Raw genomic sequence first — 16,938 nt, forward strand, 5'->3', positions numbered from 1 at the left:
CTTTTAATATTTTGTGGTATTGTTTTATATTAATTTATTTGAGGAGGGACTCAGACAAATTCTGGACAAAATCATTTCACAGAATTTCTTTAATATGTATCTACGTTCTTTCCAAATTTTATGACTAATCTTAAAACCAATTTTGAACAAAATATTGTATGTACTGTAAAATCAATTTAAATCATGGAAAAAGATAGACTGACTACAAATGTAGAGAGACTGGAGGGAACTAACCCAGCTAGTTTTTATTAACAACGTAGGTGTCAGTGTTTTTACAGGGCACTATTCCTTTCCCATTTTAAGGCAATTTACTTCTTAGAAAGAAGTACAAAACGTGAACTAAAACACTCTTAAGGTATTTTCTGATACTAGAGAATAGGCTGGAAAGAAGAGTTTTTGGGATGACATCAGAGAATTTTTTAATGCTTTAGTCTTAAAATAATCGCATATGTTATTTTATATTATGAATATTTAAGGTCTCTATCAATTTTCTAATTTCTTATTTATTTGTTGAAGTGATAATCCTATGTATGGTTCCTATACACACACACACTCTACCTTTGTGAATTCTGCCATCGGACTCAGCTGCTCCCTTGGGAATAACAGCTTTCACATAAATGCCACCATGTCTGACACTGGTATTCACACCTCCCTAAAGCGGAAAAAGACAAATAAAATAACATTTTGTCATATGGAAAATTTCACACTCCATCTTTCAAATCTGAGACCTAGAAAGTATTCAGTTCATCAGCCAAAGCAGCAGCACATCAGCACATGCAATTAATTCAAAACCCAAGAATATTTCTAGCCAAGCTTTCCAAATGTAAAGCACTTACTCTTTAGAAAAACTCTTTACTCAGAAAACAACAGGCCAAATCTTGACTGTATGAATTGCCCTCCCTTTGTAAGTCTACACCATGCATTATAAGCAAACAGAAAGCAAAATTCATCTATGCAAAATTAGTATGAGAACATGACTGTCAGAAAAAAACAGCATATAGAATAATTTACTTCAGATATTTGCTAAACTGCAACTTGTAAATCTAGGAGTCAAGGAACAATTTTTTTTTTCATTTTAAAAGGCTTTGGTAGATAAGTTTTGTTGTACTATAAATGAGATCTAATAAGTAGATTCTCCATCTCTTGTTGATATATAGCTTTTATTTTCCTTCACAACAAGAAGACAATAAAATTCTAAAGAAGGTAAGGGCAAGCGGTAAAGCGTTACAATATTTTTTTAAAGTGCTAGAAAATTAGGTTTTCTTTTTGACCTCTCTATGTTAATAGTGCTATTTCTACCATGTTTTGAAATGGCTTTTCCTAACTAACAGCATGTTCCTTCAAATGTCATAAATGATAATGTTATAATTTAGAATTAATAGAATGGAATTCTAAAGTATTTTCATCGAACAGCCTGCTCATATTTAACTACCGTAAAAGTACGTATGTTCCTGGGGAACCTCTAATTTCAATATACTAATCAAGTTTACAATTAAGATATATTTTGGAGAGAAAGGGCATGTAAATATACATTAGAATTTATTTATGACGTAGGTTAAAATGTATTATTCAATGCTCAAGCAGAAGTGTCATACGTATGCAAAACATTAATTTTATATTTTCTTAGTCTTGTATTCAGATTAAGCATTATGAAATCTATGGGGTTTAAGTAAGTAGCATTTGTCTAATTTCTTTTAAACCACAGGAAAAAGTCTCTAGCACACAAGATTTTTAAAAAAGTTTTAAGATATGATTGAATTTTTAATTTGGGAAATATTTGACAGGTTTCCCTTTTGAAGCAAAATAATTAAATTAATAAATTGGCATACAATAGGCTGCTGGAAATGGAGAAGAGAAAACATTTGAAAACCTTGTCAAACAGTACCGTGACACTTATCCCCAAGCTGTTATCATTTTTAGCCAGTTCAACCTCAAAGATATCTCCAGGTTTAGGAGGTGATGAAGGAAAAGTTTTAAAATTCATTTTGTTGGATGTATTCATTGAGGAGGAAGATTCCTTAACAAAGAAAAACAAACAAAAGGATTTCTTGTTAGAGTCAAAATGAATTACTACTGGAAGATCAGTATGTGTTTTTTGGAAAAATTAAGGAAAAGCAAGGTATTAAGGGATTGAGTAAATTCAAAGATCATGAGGGCTGGAAGCCATCTCAAAGATCATCTAATCCAATGCCTTTATATTTTATGGTTGAGGAAATTGAGGTCTAGAGATTAAAGGGCTTGCTTCAGGTCAAACAGCTAGATAAGGCAGAGGGAAGCCCAGAACCCATTCAAACTTGGCTTTTACATAATCCCTGTCTAATGCATTTTATGCTCGCACATTTAGGAAGTATTTCTATTTCCTTTAAAAATCAATATATATCAAGCCGCAGCTTTCAGTTGGGACCTTTAAGATAAGTAGGCTTCATGTTTACTTTGCTTGTATTTATAAATCCAATATAAACACAGGCACAACAGCTAAGCCCCATTTGAACGGGCATAACCCTCTTATGAGGAATGTTGGTTCCTCGGTGAAAAAGGGACTAAAGGTTCTTTTCTAAATCCACTTGTGAATATGAGTTTACATTTATAACATTTCTAGGAAATGAGCAATTTTGTATGTTGTTGTTCTTATTATTTTCATATGTTCAGAACCTCAGAAGAATTTAGGCTATCAACAGTAAAGTCAACTGCCCATTATATGAACTATTTAGGAACAACTTTTTCAGACATTAAATTCTCTTATTAATATAAACATTAAGTATGCAAGAGACAAACAACTTATAGAAAATAATCATAACCTGATTATTCATTCCTTTGTTATCAGGTTGCAAGTTCCCAGAATAATAGCCATTTTAGAGTTAGTATTCAAAGCTGCTAATTTGTCTGAAAGTTAGCAACAAATGCAGTAGCAGTTAGTAACACAGTACATAAACTATTCTTCCTTTCCAGAATAACGTAAGCAGTATATAGTAGATTATTCTGGTGTGTAATATATTTGCTGTTGTTTGCTTTATTAAATGGAAAAAAAAATCCAGAGATTCAAATTAAACTATGCCTTTTTTGGTGTCTGATGATCCTGACTGCTGGAATAAGTAGCTTCATCCATGTCTGAATCTCCATGGTCAGAGTAGTCTGTTGCATCAGAAATGCCTGGTGTTTTAGTTTTGCTTTGATTACTGACAGTAGAAATCCTCTTTTTCTCAGTGGTTTTGAAGATCACAGAAGGGGAAGGGCTGCCGTGCTGTGATTCCTGCCAGGTTCGGTCACCTACAGGGTTGGCAAAGAAACCATTGACCTGGCTCTGGGACAAGCTGGCACTTTCAGTCCTGGAATCCTGAGAACTCAGGCTTCCTTCCCGCAGGCCCCCAGACAGCCCAAAAGAGCTCTCTGAGATGTGCCTTGCGGTACCATGTGGCCAGCGGTGATCCTCAGAAGAATCGACAGCATTGTCTTGCATGTAGGAAGGTTTCTTCATGTAGTTTTTCATGCCATTGGCAATGTGCACAGGAGTAGAAGGCACTAGAAGTCAAATCCATCAAGGAGAATAACAAGTTAGTGGCACATAGGACAGTGCTTACATACTTGCACACTGTTTTGTAGTGATGTGGGAGGATTTCACACAGGATAACATATTCACAACATCTGATCTGGGGTCTGCAGCCAGTATCAGGACCTGACAAATGTGGCAGGTGCTTTCTGTTTCCTTTGCCCTCTCTTTTGGTTACTCCTGCTGCATCTTCTATAAAAATGAATACCCCCCTTGCCTTAACTCCCCATTTCCATTCTCCAATACCTATTTCAAGTGAGTCTCCTCTGTGAAGACTTTCTTGATTCCCTAACTAGAAATAATCTAAGTCACTAAAACTCCTTGATCCTTATTTCATGGTTATTAATTTACTTAATTTATATTGTTCTTTCAGGCTGCATTTTTTGGACTCCAAATAATTATCAAGGCAACTCCAAATTCCTTATATATATACAGCTCTTATAAGCTTTCCTAAGTAATACACAAATCATAAAGTTCAGTAAAAAAATTACAGATGCAATTTATAAGAAATTAAGTTTTATGTCAGCAAGTGAAACCAAGGAAAATTTAAAAGAGGAATGAGCAACTGGAGAGAAAATATTTGCAAAAATAACAAAAAATAATCAAAGAGTTAATATCCCTAATAAAGAGTTTCATAAAGTTAGTAAGAGATTTAAAACTCTTATAGAACAAGGGTATGATATGTAGACTGGAAATTCAGAGTGAAATACAAATAATAAACACATGAAAAGACATTCTCACGTTGCTCAGGGATATGCAGTTTAACATAGTTTTCTACCTCTGTGGCTGACAAAAATGAGAATGATAATTTCAGCCACTGCTGGTGTGAGGAGAGCACTGTCACATCTACACGGCTGACTAAACAGCAATAAAACTCGGGCAAATAGATAGCACTTGTCGAAAATCTAAATGTGCATATGCAATCCACTTCTAGATATCTAATCTCCAGGAATATGTACATTTTCCAATGGTGTATATACAAGTGTATTTGTAGGAACCACATTTATAAAAGAATTATAGCTAACCTGGATATACAATAAAAGAAAAACATTAAATTTTGATACACCCATGACATGAAATATAATGCCACATGAAAAAGGTGTAGGGGCGCCTAGGTGGCACAGCGGTTAAGCGTCTGCCTTCGGCTCAGGGCGTGATCCCGGCGTTATGGGATCGAGCCCCACATCAGGCTCCTCCGCTATGAGCCTGCTTCTTCCTCTCCCACTCCCCTTGCTTGTGTTCCCTCTCTCGCTGGCTGTCTCTTTCTCTGTTGAATAAATAAATAAAATCTTTAAAAAAAAAAAAAAAGAAAAAGGTGTATATTCATGGATGTTCAGAATATAGAGTATGCAACTTGTAAATTGATATTTAGATTATAAAAAATAATCACATTTTTAGTTTTAAAAAAGTGTCTGTGTCTGTGTGTATGTGTGTACATACAGTATTTTTTTTTCAAAAATTTATCTCTAATATACAGAAAGTGACACAGACATCAAAGAGTCTCCCTAGAGAGTGGGGTAAGGGGACTTTTACTTTTTACTTCATTGATTTCTGTATAAATCGGATTTATTTTAACAAACTAGTATGTATTCTGTAACTTTAAAAACATTAGCAAACATAAAGAAAAGTAAAAGCCTTCCTCTTTGGTGGCTGATACTTGAGGGACAGCCTAAGGTATATACTGGTAATGTTCTAGGTTCTTTGAGTTCTATTTCAAGTTACACTACAGTATAGCTACACATATGGTAAGATTAATCTAGCTTTCTGAAGAAACAGTTTCATAGAACTATACTTTAACATTATGCTTTTAACTTTTATTGAGAAAGGGTAGTAAAAAATAAAATAACCACATGAAAGTCTGCTGAAAAGAAAAGCTTTATTGGTCCCTACACTAGGTAAAGTTTCTCTGCTAAACGCTCTCGGTACCTTGAACTTCTTCTTAACATTTATCATAGTTACAATGAAACATTTTTTAGTTAGTTGTTCAATATTTGTCTTTTCTGATAAATGTTAAGTCCCATGAGGGTAGAGTTTTTGTGTCCTGCACATCAGAAGCGTTCAGTAAATATTTGTTGGACAAATGAATGCATTTTCTATAAAATATCTATTGAAAAGAAAATCAAGATGGGAGACCCTTAGAGCTTTATTTAGAGGGAAAATGAACTTCTGAATTCATATGCTTCTTTTGCTAAAAAAGGGTGAATAAAATAACCCATTTTTGTTGTTGTTTTGGTCTTGGCTGCTTGAAACTCAGAAGTATGCTACATTTTCAAATGTAATTATCTTCCTTTGCCTAAGATGATTGGACTACAATTAGATTATAAGGCTCTTTTGGGCAGTGACGGTGTTTGCTATTTGTCGTGTTTGTTCAAATAACAAGTACTGAAAATATTATTTATATATGTACATATTTTGTACACACACACTATGTGTGTGTGTGTGTGTGTGTGTGTGTATATATATATATATATATATTTAGTGAATAAAAGAAACCGCAGTCTTTAAAATAACTCATCTGTATACAATGTATGGAAGTTTTATGTCACAACATAGTATATTAAAATGTTTGTTTTCTATTTCTGTTTTATCATAATTGTCTGAAATTATGCTGAAAATTCACTATCTAAACTTATTTTTCAGGTAATATTGAACTATTCTTTGACATATTTCTCAGTACTTCGGGATGAAGGTAATTTGCACAGAATTAACACTACAATGTTTTTGAAAAATACTGTTAATAATGACAGCTAAAACCCACATTTAAGTACTTAATAGGTACCAGGCAATGTGCTAATTCTTTACATGTATTACCTTATTTAATTTTCAAAACCTGTAATGATAAGCATTTCCGTATTCACCATTTGATATATAAGTATATTGAGTCTTAGCAAGTTCAAGTGATTTCCTCAGGGTATACAGCGTTAAGCAATGGGGACAGAATGTGACCCTAGACTTTGGAGCCCTTCCCACTGCATGTACTGTGTGTGCTTCTCTCACCAACACTGCTTCACCACCTGAGACCCCGAACAACTCTGCAAGGTAGACAAGGCAGAGCCAAGATCACTGCCTCCTCCTTAAAGAAAAACAATCATGGCTCAAACTCAAGTCATCTCATCTTGGTCAAGTGCCTTTTCTCCCACAACATGCTAATGGCAGGAATTATGAGACAAAATGATATGGTCTTGTTTTAAAATTTCAGGTGTTTTTATCCTTTTACTTTTTACAGTCTTGTTCAGGATAGGACTTCACAGATAACTATTACATAATTATATTAATTAGACCAGGGTAAAGAATTTTATTTCTGACTTGGCCTATGAAGTGATGGGATGCACCAAGTACTCAAAATTTCTTTAAGTGACATCAATTTGGCACAATAAATCCATTTTTATGCATATAGTACTAAAGATGAATGAGATAGAAGATCTTGGAAGTGATGAATGAATTTTACACTAATGGATAATATTAAACAGAGCTACATATATTACATTTTCAGAAAGGAAATAAGGAGCTTAAATCCAATTTAAGCTTTAATCCAATTGGAACTTCAATCCAATCCATGATATTGAAGTTCTTGTGAAAAGCAGAACAGAAAACACAGCTAAGAAACATCCACAACATTACCTTTGGGTATTTTCTCTTTTGGCTGAGAGATAACAAGTGTCACATCTTCAGGTGCATTTTGTAAAATTTCGACTGCAGCATGGTGGCTGACTCCCTCGAGACTCACACTATTCACAGATATCAAACGGTCTCCTGTAAAAATAACAATCCAGTATTTTCAAAAACAAAGAGAAATTCATGCTGTCTTAGAAATGTCACTGCCTGACATTATTTTTCATTATTTTTGTTTTGCCCAACTTCTACTTTTGCCGTCTGTGCAAATGCATGCCTGTCAGTTAAGTACTTAGGAAATCACCTAAATGTAAAGTACCTGGCTTTAAGCATCCATCCAAGTCAGCTGGTCCTCCAGGGGTAATTGAACTAATAAATACACCTAGATCCAGTCTTCCCATCTTCTCCCCACCAATAATTTGAAATCCTGTGAAACAACACATTTAAGAAAGATCTTCATGACACTGGTGCTTTCAATGACTAACGAGCAGTCTGTCCAATGCACAGAAGTGTAGAGATGCTCATATCAGATATGATAAATAGGTAACACATGTCAAATGGGACTGTTAATTTTGGTGGAAGTTTTGCTTGTAAGCATTTCATCTTTCACATTTCCTGACTGGGTGGGTGGGGTGAAGGGGCAAACTGCATCTTGATCTGTAGTGGGCTGGTGCCTCAATGCCAATGTTATACTACAGACTTTTTCTCTTTGAATTCTTACATCCCTTTAAGAATCTCAATGACTCACCGAAGCCATACTTCGCATCTTTTTTCAGGTTCACCAAGGTGATCTCCCTTTCTGGTGAAGATACTATGCTCCATCTTTTATGTAGCACATCTATTGGAAAATTACAATGTTAAGATAAAATAAACAGAACACGCCCAGGCATTGAGACTGTCTGCTTGTCCCAATTTAAATGTTAACAAAATTCATTAATAGATTACTTGGTCACTTTGAAATTTTATTTCAAATAATATTATGCCATCATCTTATATTTTGATGGTGATTTATAGTTCACAAAGGAACTGATAACCATCACATGGTTCAATATGTGATTATCATGCCACTGATATTATCATGTTAATTCCTTAAAAATGATTCCTTGTGAAATAAATATATTTCAGTTACAAATGAGTAAATAACTCTCAAGAGTTTAAATGATTTGAACAGGTTTACTCAGTACAGGCAAGAGCCGAACCTTAAACTTAAGTTTTCTGACACTGTTTCTCTGTTACATCACAGTTGACTTCCTGAATTTGACAATGCTCACTATGTTAAGAATTTTCCACTAATAAGTGGTTTACATTTTTACTTATAATGAATAAAATATTCGTGGTAAGTTGTATGGTAAAGCAGCAACAAGAGGAAAATGGATTTACTTTTTAAAATCCTGTTAATAATGACATGGCTAGCACATTCATGTTCTCAAAGGACTTTCATCTACTTCTTATTTGTGGAGCAATCTTACGAGTTAGGTAAAAAGATTTTAAATCATAGCTTTGCAGATGAGGAATAGTAGTTCATAACTTGTTCAACATTACAGCTAGTATCACTCCTAGCAAAATGCCTTTAGTCAATACTTGATAAATGCTAGTTAAATAAATTGAGGGAATGTTAGCACCAGAACTAGAATTTACTTTTTCTTATTTCCACTGAGGGCTTTTATTTATTTATTTTTGAGTAGGTAGGTTGATCATTCACAAATATCTCCTAAATTAAACCAATAAATATGCTACTTAAGTGTCATGTTAATAAAATTACTTCATTTACTTAGCAATCTGAGCATGTGAACACACACACACACACACACACTTTATCTCATCTTTTCCTGATATGGGCTGAATTGTGTCCCTTTACCACCACACCCAAATTTATATGTTGAACCCCTAACTCTCAGTAGCTCAGAACTTAACTGTTGCTGGAGCTAAATAAGAAATGAACATGAGTTCTTTAGGACAAATCCTAATCCAGTAGGACTGATGTCCTTGTAAGAGGAAATCTGAATACAGACATGTGCACACATGTGTGCACACAGAGGGAAGACTATGTGAAGACAGAGGGGAGAAGACTGCCACCTACAAGCTAAGGAGAGAGGTCGCAGAAGAAATCAATGCTTCCAACATCTTGACCTCAGACTTCCAGCCTCCAAAACTGTGAGAAAATAAATTTCTGTTGTTTAAGTCACCAGGACTGTGGGACCTTGCTTTAGTGGCTCTAGCAAATTAATATACTTAATAATATCAATTTTAATTTGACAGTTCAAACTGGTTTGTGTGTGATGTGATGGTACATGAATGCAACACACTTCGAAAGATAATTTTTGTAAACAAAACTTTCAAATTAATCTCTACATGGTTCTTAAGCATATTGCAGCTTTTTGAATATTACAGATTATTTTCAACACATGACTACCCATGGATTTAAAATTGTATAAATGTTATAAAATAAGTAATTTTGTTACATAACATGTATTAATGCTTAAATGATGCAAATGTGATACTTCATATTCTAGAAATGAACCACTTTAACATCAGAAAAAATAACAGCAATCATTTGCTCTCTGGAATAAATTAACTTTATCCCTTAAAAACTAAGTATTAATGCAATTTGGCTAGCTCTCTATAGCATACTTGTCCCTATTTCATTGTTTCTTTTTGACCAAAACTTAGTTAAAAACTTAGTTATAATCAATAAGAATAGTAGTAATTCAGTATTTCTAATTAACTTATAAGACTCCAAAAAGAAAAAAAATCACTGGGCAATGGTGTGAGGAACCTTATACACTGGGTATGTGTGTATATATATGTGTATACACATACATACACATACATACAAGCATAAAGTCCATGAATTTGTTAATGCCTAGCTTACTATTATCATCTAAGCATCCAAAAATACTTTCATCCTGAAATAGACAAGTATGTCTAATTTTCTGCTAGATCCAACAAAATACAACAGGACACACCCATAAAATAAAGTGAAACAAATAAGAGGGTAGGTTTAGATTAAGTATTATATTTTCATCACCATTGTGAAGACAAAGTCCATTTGGTTTATGCAAAGTGTTTTTGCCCTCAATTATAAAACGGATCAATATTCTTAATGTGGCTAAGGAGAATCTGTTAGAAGTCAAAGGTATTGATTCAAAGAATAAAAATGCCATTTACTTTTCCAACGTTATGTACTAACAAGATCGGTTATTTATATTACCTATTTGGCTAATAAGTGCGTGTGTGGGTATAAAAAAATATTTCCCAGGTAAACATTATTAGAATATATATATATATATATATATATATAATACAAACATACACACACAAAATAAATGTGCAATGTTTTTATGTATTTTTGTCTAGAAGCAACAGATTCAGCTCTCTATATTCAATGATTCACCAGTAGGATTTGAGTAATCATTCATTTGATTACTCTTTCATCTTTCAAATGTTGACTGAACAACTTTCCTGTCAAAGTCCCTCACTAGGCAATTTGGGAAAATAAAATGAGATAATATACATGAAAGCTGGTGCATAGTGAATGTGAGCTGAGTCAGTCAGGCTATAAGAGCAAAGACCTAGCCTGACTCATAGAAATGTTAACACAGTCAACAAAATAGCGGCATTACGAAGGCATGAGTCAGGCCTGTAAAAGAGGAGAGGCTTCTTCCTGCCAGAAATAAAGACTTCAAGGAAGTGGGGTAAGATTTTAGTAAGTGGATTATGGAGATGGTCATACAGCAATATAAGGCATTAGCAAAAGCCGAGATGGAAAGAAGGCAGAAAGGGTCCTGGAGAAATGTCACAGATCAGCTTGGCTAGAGTACAAGACTTGAATAGCGCAGAGAGAGTCTTTTGGAAAGGGAAGCTTTGCGAACCCACTCTTTAAACAGGGATGTCCTCCACTGCACCCCCACCGATATACAGGTAAGTTACTAATGTGAGCACAGAAAGAAGGCAGGATGGCACGCAACTTTATGTTACTTAACAGTACTGTTGTGCACATGCCCAGTTTCTATATGCATCCTATTCACGTAGATGTTCACAATAATTTTCCTTTGGTTAAAAAAAAAGAAAAGAGGAGGAAGTATCTAAGGTAAACAATGCAGGACAACTCAAGCGAACTGAAAGATATAAATAGAATTTACGAATCTCAAAGTAAGGCAGCCAGATATTTCAAGAACCAAGACATTTGAGTTATTTGTATTATTATATAAAAACAAGCTTTAATATTGAAGGAGTACATATTTTTAAATCCTAAAAGAATTTTCTTTTCCCATCAGTATACTCTAGGAACACAGCCAATTCTACGAATATTTTAAAGTGAAAAAGAGCTCCAACTTGAAATTTCCACCTCTTTAAGTAACACATGCTGGTGTCCGTTAGCTTTAAAATAATGGCTAAATGTAAAATTTAGGAAAAAAGGGGTATGCCCTCTCTGCATTAGACATATTTGTTTCAGTGTTGCCCTTTTCATCTCTCTTAAGGTTTATGTGGACATATATAGTCCCAACTAAAATAACTGTACATACTAGTGATATATAAATCCATGATTAAAATAAATCTCCTAATAAGAGCATATTTCTGATAAGGCCAAAGTCAGGTAATCAACCTGAGTATGAGTCAACAATTTTTTTTTGCAAGAAAACTGATTTTGTTGGTTACAGATACAGATCCTTTTCAAGTACCAGGCAGCTCCATGCCACCCAACCTACGAGAAACTGGACTGTAGGTGGAGGAGACTCTAGATAAATCCATCACTCTACAGAAAAAGACCAATTTCAAATCTTAGAGATGATGGGTCAGCAGCACCATATTGATATAAAAACAAAGATACATATTTTTCATTATTATACTATCTAATATACTAACTGCTCCAATGGTAGGGTAAGGGGGATAATAATGGAAACTTTGGAGTTTTATTTCTGTGCCAGCACTAATTAATTAGAATAAATTGGGGCCACATAGCATCTCTGGGCTCATTTAACTTACTCATAGAATATACTTGGTTTGAATATACTTTAAAGTTCCTTTCAGTCCCAATTTAGTTGACTCTATTTTTTGCTTCTGGTTAATTCCTGCATCTGCTGAATCCTTTTGTGAGCACTTTGGACTTCAATTTTTATTATAATTTTCAACTTTGTTATGTATTCTCATTAAGACATGTGGAAAAATGTAGCATTAACATTACATTTGTCCTTGACATTTGACTAAACAAAGTGTTTTAAAATCTGTTCATGTAACATTTTATTACTTGGAATTGAGATTGTTCACAAGGACAGTATCAGTCTTAATATTGGGGGAAAAAGCTTATTTTAGTGTCTGTACCAGGGTAGACTCTGCACTTGAATAACCTACTTTACATGAGTTTTTTGGTTTTTGCATCGTTTTTTTTTTTTTTTTTTTAATCCACAGGACCCCATTATACACTTTTGCAAAAAGACAGATGGCCAACACACAGGAAAAGATAACTTATCAACATCACTAATTTTCAGAGAAATGTAGACCTGAAAAATAGAAAATTTTTTTTGAAGATTAGAATACACTGAATGTCTTTGTATACAAATATAAGGAGAGACCTTCCTTATGGGTTAAAAGTGCAAGGCATGAAATATTCTATCTGCAAAATGATGTAGGGATTCATAAAGTAAGTGTATGAACTTACTAAAAGAACAATTCATCTCGTTTTGGGGGTCCAGTGTTTGACCCCATTTTGTGGTTTGGATAGGAAGGAAGGTGACAAATTTGGCTAAGAGTTACTTTTCAATTATATAGTAATCCTGATTTATAGTAAAATAAGAAACATTGAAAACCAATTTTACATAATTGTTGCATCAGTTCTACATTTTCTTTTTTTTTTGGTTTTTATTCTCTTGGGAAGAAATATTATAAGAAGTATGTTTTTTTTTTTAAGATTAAGGAACTTTTTTTAAAAATCACAATTAATCAGAGTTTTATAATCCTTCCCATAACTCTGTTTTATTAAAAGATTCATGCCTTTTTTTTCTTTTATCTTCTTTGTCACATTTTACATTCTTTAAGGGTCTCTGAAAGTCACGAAAGGTTAAGACTGAATTCTGTTTGTTGGTTTTTGTATTAAATGATGAATAATTCAATATTAACTGATGCTAAGTTCTAATTGTCTTCTAATAAGCCTGACCATCAAGGAAGAACACTGAAATTAGAATAAGAAGTCCTATATTTGATTGATGGGCAAGGAGTTTACTTTTTTGATACTCAGTTACCTTATTTGGAAAAATATGTTTGCCATGTTCTCTTGTGTGAATCTTAGACTTGATTCTCAACAGAGCACTAAGTCAGGACTATGCGGGCAGATCCCAAGAGAATTTTGAAGAAAACAGGCTTGTCTGCAAGCCAACTGGGGCATACCTCCACAGGAAGGAGGTTGGCCACCTTCCTCAGCAGGGGGCGCTAACCTCAGAAGATGAGGTTTCTGAAGGTTTGAACAGAGCAACCTGCACATGTTCCTCGTTTGGTGTCCCCTGTAAATTCATATTCTTTTCTATCAGAACCTAGGTTTAAACACATTTCAGGTTCTCATCTTTTAAAAGATTATTATCCAGCTTCTTTCAAAAATTTAGCTCGGAGAAACAATACCTACAAATGATTAGGCATTATTATACTAGGACACTGTCTAAAGAGTAGAATAGAGTATGGGCTCTGGAATCACGGATCATGTGTTCAAATCATAGCTCCAGCACTTGCCAGTTCCATGACCTTCGGCACAACTCAACCTCTCTAATGCTTTGGCTTCACATTTATGAAAAGGAAGTAACATTAGCACAGGCCTCATAGGATTGTTGGGGGAATTAAATGAGGGATTAAACATAAAGTGCTTAGAACAGGGTCTGGCACATGCAAGCACTCAAAAACTATTAGTCAAAATTTTTACCACTATGGACTTGTTAAAATTGAGCTATTTTAGGCACAGAGGTAAATTCAGTCCATGCAAGGCATTTGGTCATCATAAAGCTATATATCATGGTCTTAAAGATTTTATTTATTTATTTGACATAGAGAGAGAGAGCACAAATAGGCAGAGCGGCAGGCAGAGGGAGAGAGAAAAACAGGCTCCCGCTGAGCAGAGAGCCCGATGTGGGACTTGATCCCAGGCCCCTGGGATCATGACCTGTGCTGAACACAGATGCTTAACCAACTGAGCCACCCAGACACCCCAGTCTTAGTAGCCTAAGCCCAAGTTTAAGCTCACTGATTTTTCCTTCAATGATATGCCCTCAGATTTTTTGAGGACGCATTAAAAAAATGAGATAAAAATTCTTCATTTGCTATGAGTATCCAAGATATTGTTTGTATTTTCACTTTTTGACTCATTCTTACTTTCAAGAAAAATTTTCCTCTCTTAAAGAACTGCTGTGGGTATTTCTATTAGAAAATGATAATTATACAAAATAGCACCTGGTGTCTGACAGTTTTAACCTATAAAAACTGCAGTTTCATAGGGTTCAACCCACTCTCATACCTTCATTTTTGCCTTGGCTCTCAGGAAATTAGATCCAAACTTAAGGGTAAGACTGATGTATGGTGACTAACATAATATAATAAAAAAACATTAAAAAAAACCAAAAAAAAAAAGACTGNCCCACTCTCATACCTTCATTTTTGCCTTGGCTCTCAGGAAATTAGATCCAAACTTAAGGGTAAGACTGATGTATGGTGACTAACATAATATAATAAAAAAACATTAAAAAAAACCAAAAAAAAAAGACAAACATTTTTGGAGGAAAGTTGTATATATACATTAATAAAATGTTCTTTCTACCCATGTAAGTTGTTAGAAAGATCAGATAAGGGGTGCCTGGGTGGCTCAGTCATTAAGCCTCTGCCTTCGGCTCAGGGCGTGATCCCAGTCGAGCCCCACATCAGGCTCCTCCACTGGGAGCCTGCTTCTTCCTCTCCCACTCCCCCTGCTTGTGTTCCCTCTCTTGCTGGTTGTCTCTCTCTGTCAAATAAATAAATAAAATCTTAAAAAAAATCAGATAAGATAATGTAGATGAAAGTATTTTGTAATCTAAAAAATTTGAATCCACCGACTCAAGTCATTACACAAAATTTCCTCCTACACTTTACTTCCTAGACTCCTTCTAAACTGTAAACACTTAAACTCCTCAAATTATTTTTTTTTAAAGATTTTATTTATTTGAGAGAGAGAGAACACGAGAGGGGTGAGAGGCATAAGGAGAGGGAGAAGCAGACTCCCTGCTGAGTAGGGAGACTGACGTGGAGTTCAATCTCTGACCTGAGTCAAAGGCAGATGCTTAACCGACTGAGCCATCCAGGTGCCCCTAAATTATTTTTTCAAAAAAGATTTGAGAGAGAGAGAAAGCCCATGCGCGAGTGGGGGAAGGGGCACAGGGAGAGGGAGGGAATCTCAAGAAGACTCCCCACTGAGCATGGAGCCCCATGTATGCTTGACCCCAGGACCCGTAAAATCATGACCTGAGCCAAAACCAAGAGCTGGATGCTCAACTGACTGAGCCACCTAGGCACCCTTTCAAATTCTTTCCTTAATATTAGGATAAGACTCAAAACTAATCCCTATTTAGTTCTAGAGCATTACTCTGGCCCCATGTATCTCCATACTGAAATCCCCTGCAGTTCCTGGAATCTGGTATTCTCTCACTTGTCTCCCTGTCCGATCACACTGTCACCTTGGTCTGGAATGCTTATCCACAACATTGTCTGAATGTCCTCCTTTTATCTCCAGATCCAGCTCAAGCATCCTCAGTTAAAATAACTGCCTCAGTTAAAACTCTTTAATACACCTGAATTACTATCAGCTTTCCAGGAGTCCTTATTTATAATTTATTTCTCTAGTTCATCATCTAGTCTAAATCACAGGTCCCATCACATCACCATGATGCTGAAAAATATGACTCTCCTCTGACTCCAGTGTAAGACCTAAAATCCTTAGCATAGAATTGAAGACTCTTCAATACTATGTCCAAGACAATCTCATAAGGTACAAGAGAAAAGATATGATGGAAATGAGGGGAAAAACATTTTGTAAACCTACCATTTTCTTTTAAGGGTACTTGGGATGAAGAATTTCCAGAACTATGCAAAGTCATTCCTGTGGTATAAATTAAATTATTAGACAGTTTATAAAATGGTCAGATACTATAGCAGTAATTTCTGATAAATTCATAAAAATCAGTAAAATATTAAGGCAGCAACATTTTAAAAAATTTACACTCAGAAAAATGGGCTTATTTACTGTTTTTAATATCCAAGTTAGGCATATTAGCTTGTTTTGCAGAATAAATTTTAACACAAATGTATTATTTTTGGCAATAACGTTTTGATTTGTCAAATATGAAATGATGAAACTGAAATGAGTTTTCAAAGCATTTGTTCAAATGTTAAAAGAAAATTTAATAGTAAGAATGAATAATCTTAAACAAATGCGGAAAATAAATTTTCTTTAATGAGTGAGTTTTATTTTGTGTTTTTCAATGACATAGTTACTATTCTACATGTGTGATGGATTTTTATGTAGATGAAAGCATTTCTAACGAAAATAGCTTAGAATCTATACGGGACCCTATTATATAAGAATATACTTTGAAAAGTACTTCCTAAAAGACTGAACTAGTGTCTTCTTAGGCTATTTTCAGCACATAGGGTGGTGACCTATAGGGTGAAATCTTGCCTTTTATCTCTTTAAAGTTCTTCACCAATTCAATTTAAATTGACGCTAGTATCATCTCTGAAAGCTATGGAAGCCTACATTAATAAAGTAATGT

General features: G+C 34.6%; 1 protein-coding gene across 13 annotated transcripts in view; it reads right to left on the reverse strand.

The window, feature by feature from the left end:
* The window catches only part of PTPN13 (protein tyrosine phosphatase non-receptor type 13), a 193,061-nt gene that overhangs the window by 38,427 nt on the left and 137,696 nt on the right, over positions 1-16,938 (reverse strand). For 6 of the 13 annotated variants that reach the window (XM_019806210.2, XM_019806208.2, XM_034671574.1 and 3 more), the window contains 7 exons: positions 16,209-16,265; positions 7,908-7,997; positions 7,479-7,586; positions 7,169-7,300; positions 3,056-3,519; positions 1,871-2,017; positions 559-652 (listed from right to left, as the gene is read on the reverse strand). In XM_019806210.2, the coding sequence (XP_019661769.2) occupies positions 559-652; positions 1,871-2,017; positions 3,056-3,519; positions 7,169-7,300; positions 7,479-7,586; positions 7,908-7,997; positions 16,209-16,265 (1,092 nt within the window). The remainder of the gene's footprint in view (positions 1-558; positions 653-1,870; positions 2,018-3,055; positions 3,520-7,168; positions 7,301-7,478; positions 7,587-7,907; positions 7,998-16,208; positions 16,266-16,938) is intronic. The other 7 variants (XM_002913588.4, XM_019806215.2, XM_019806223.2 and 4 more) reach the window with 6 other exon arrangements.

The sequence above is a fragment of the Ailuropoda melanoleuca genome, chromosome 11, assembly GCF_002007445.2.
Source record: "Ailuropoda melanoleuca isolate Jingjing chromosome 11, ASM200744v2, whole genome shotgun sequence".
In the NCBI taxonomy this organism is placed as follows: domain Eukaryota; kingdom Metazoa; phylum Chordata; class Mammalia; order Carnivora; family Ursidae; genus Ailuropoda; species Ailuropoda melanoleuca.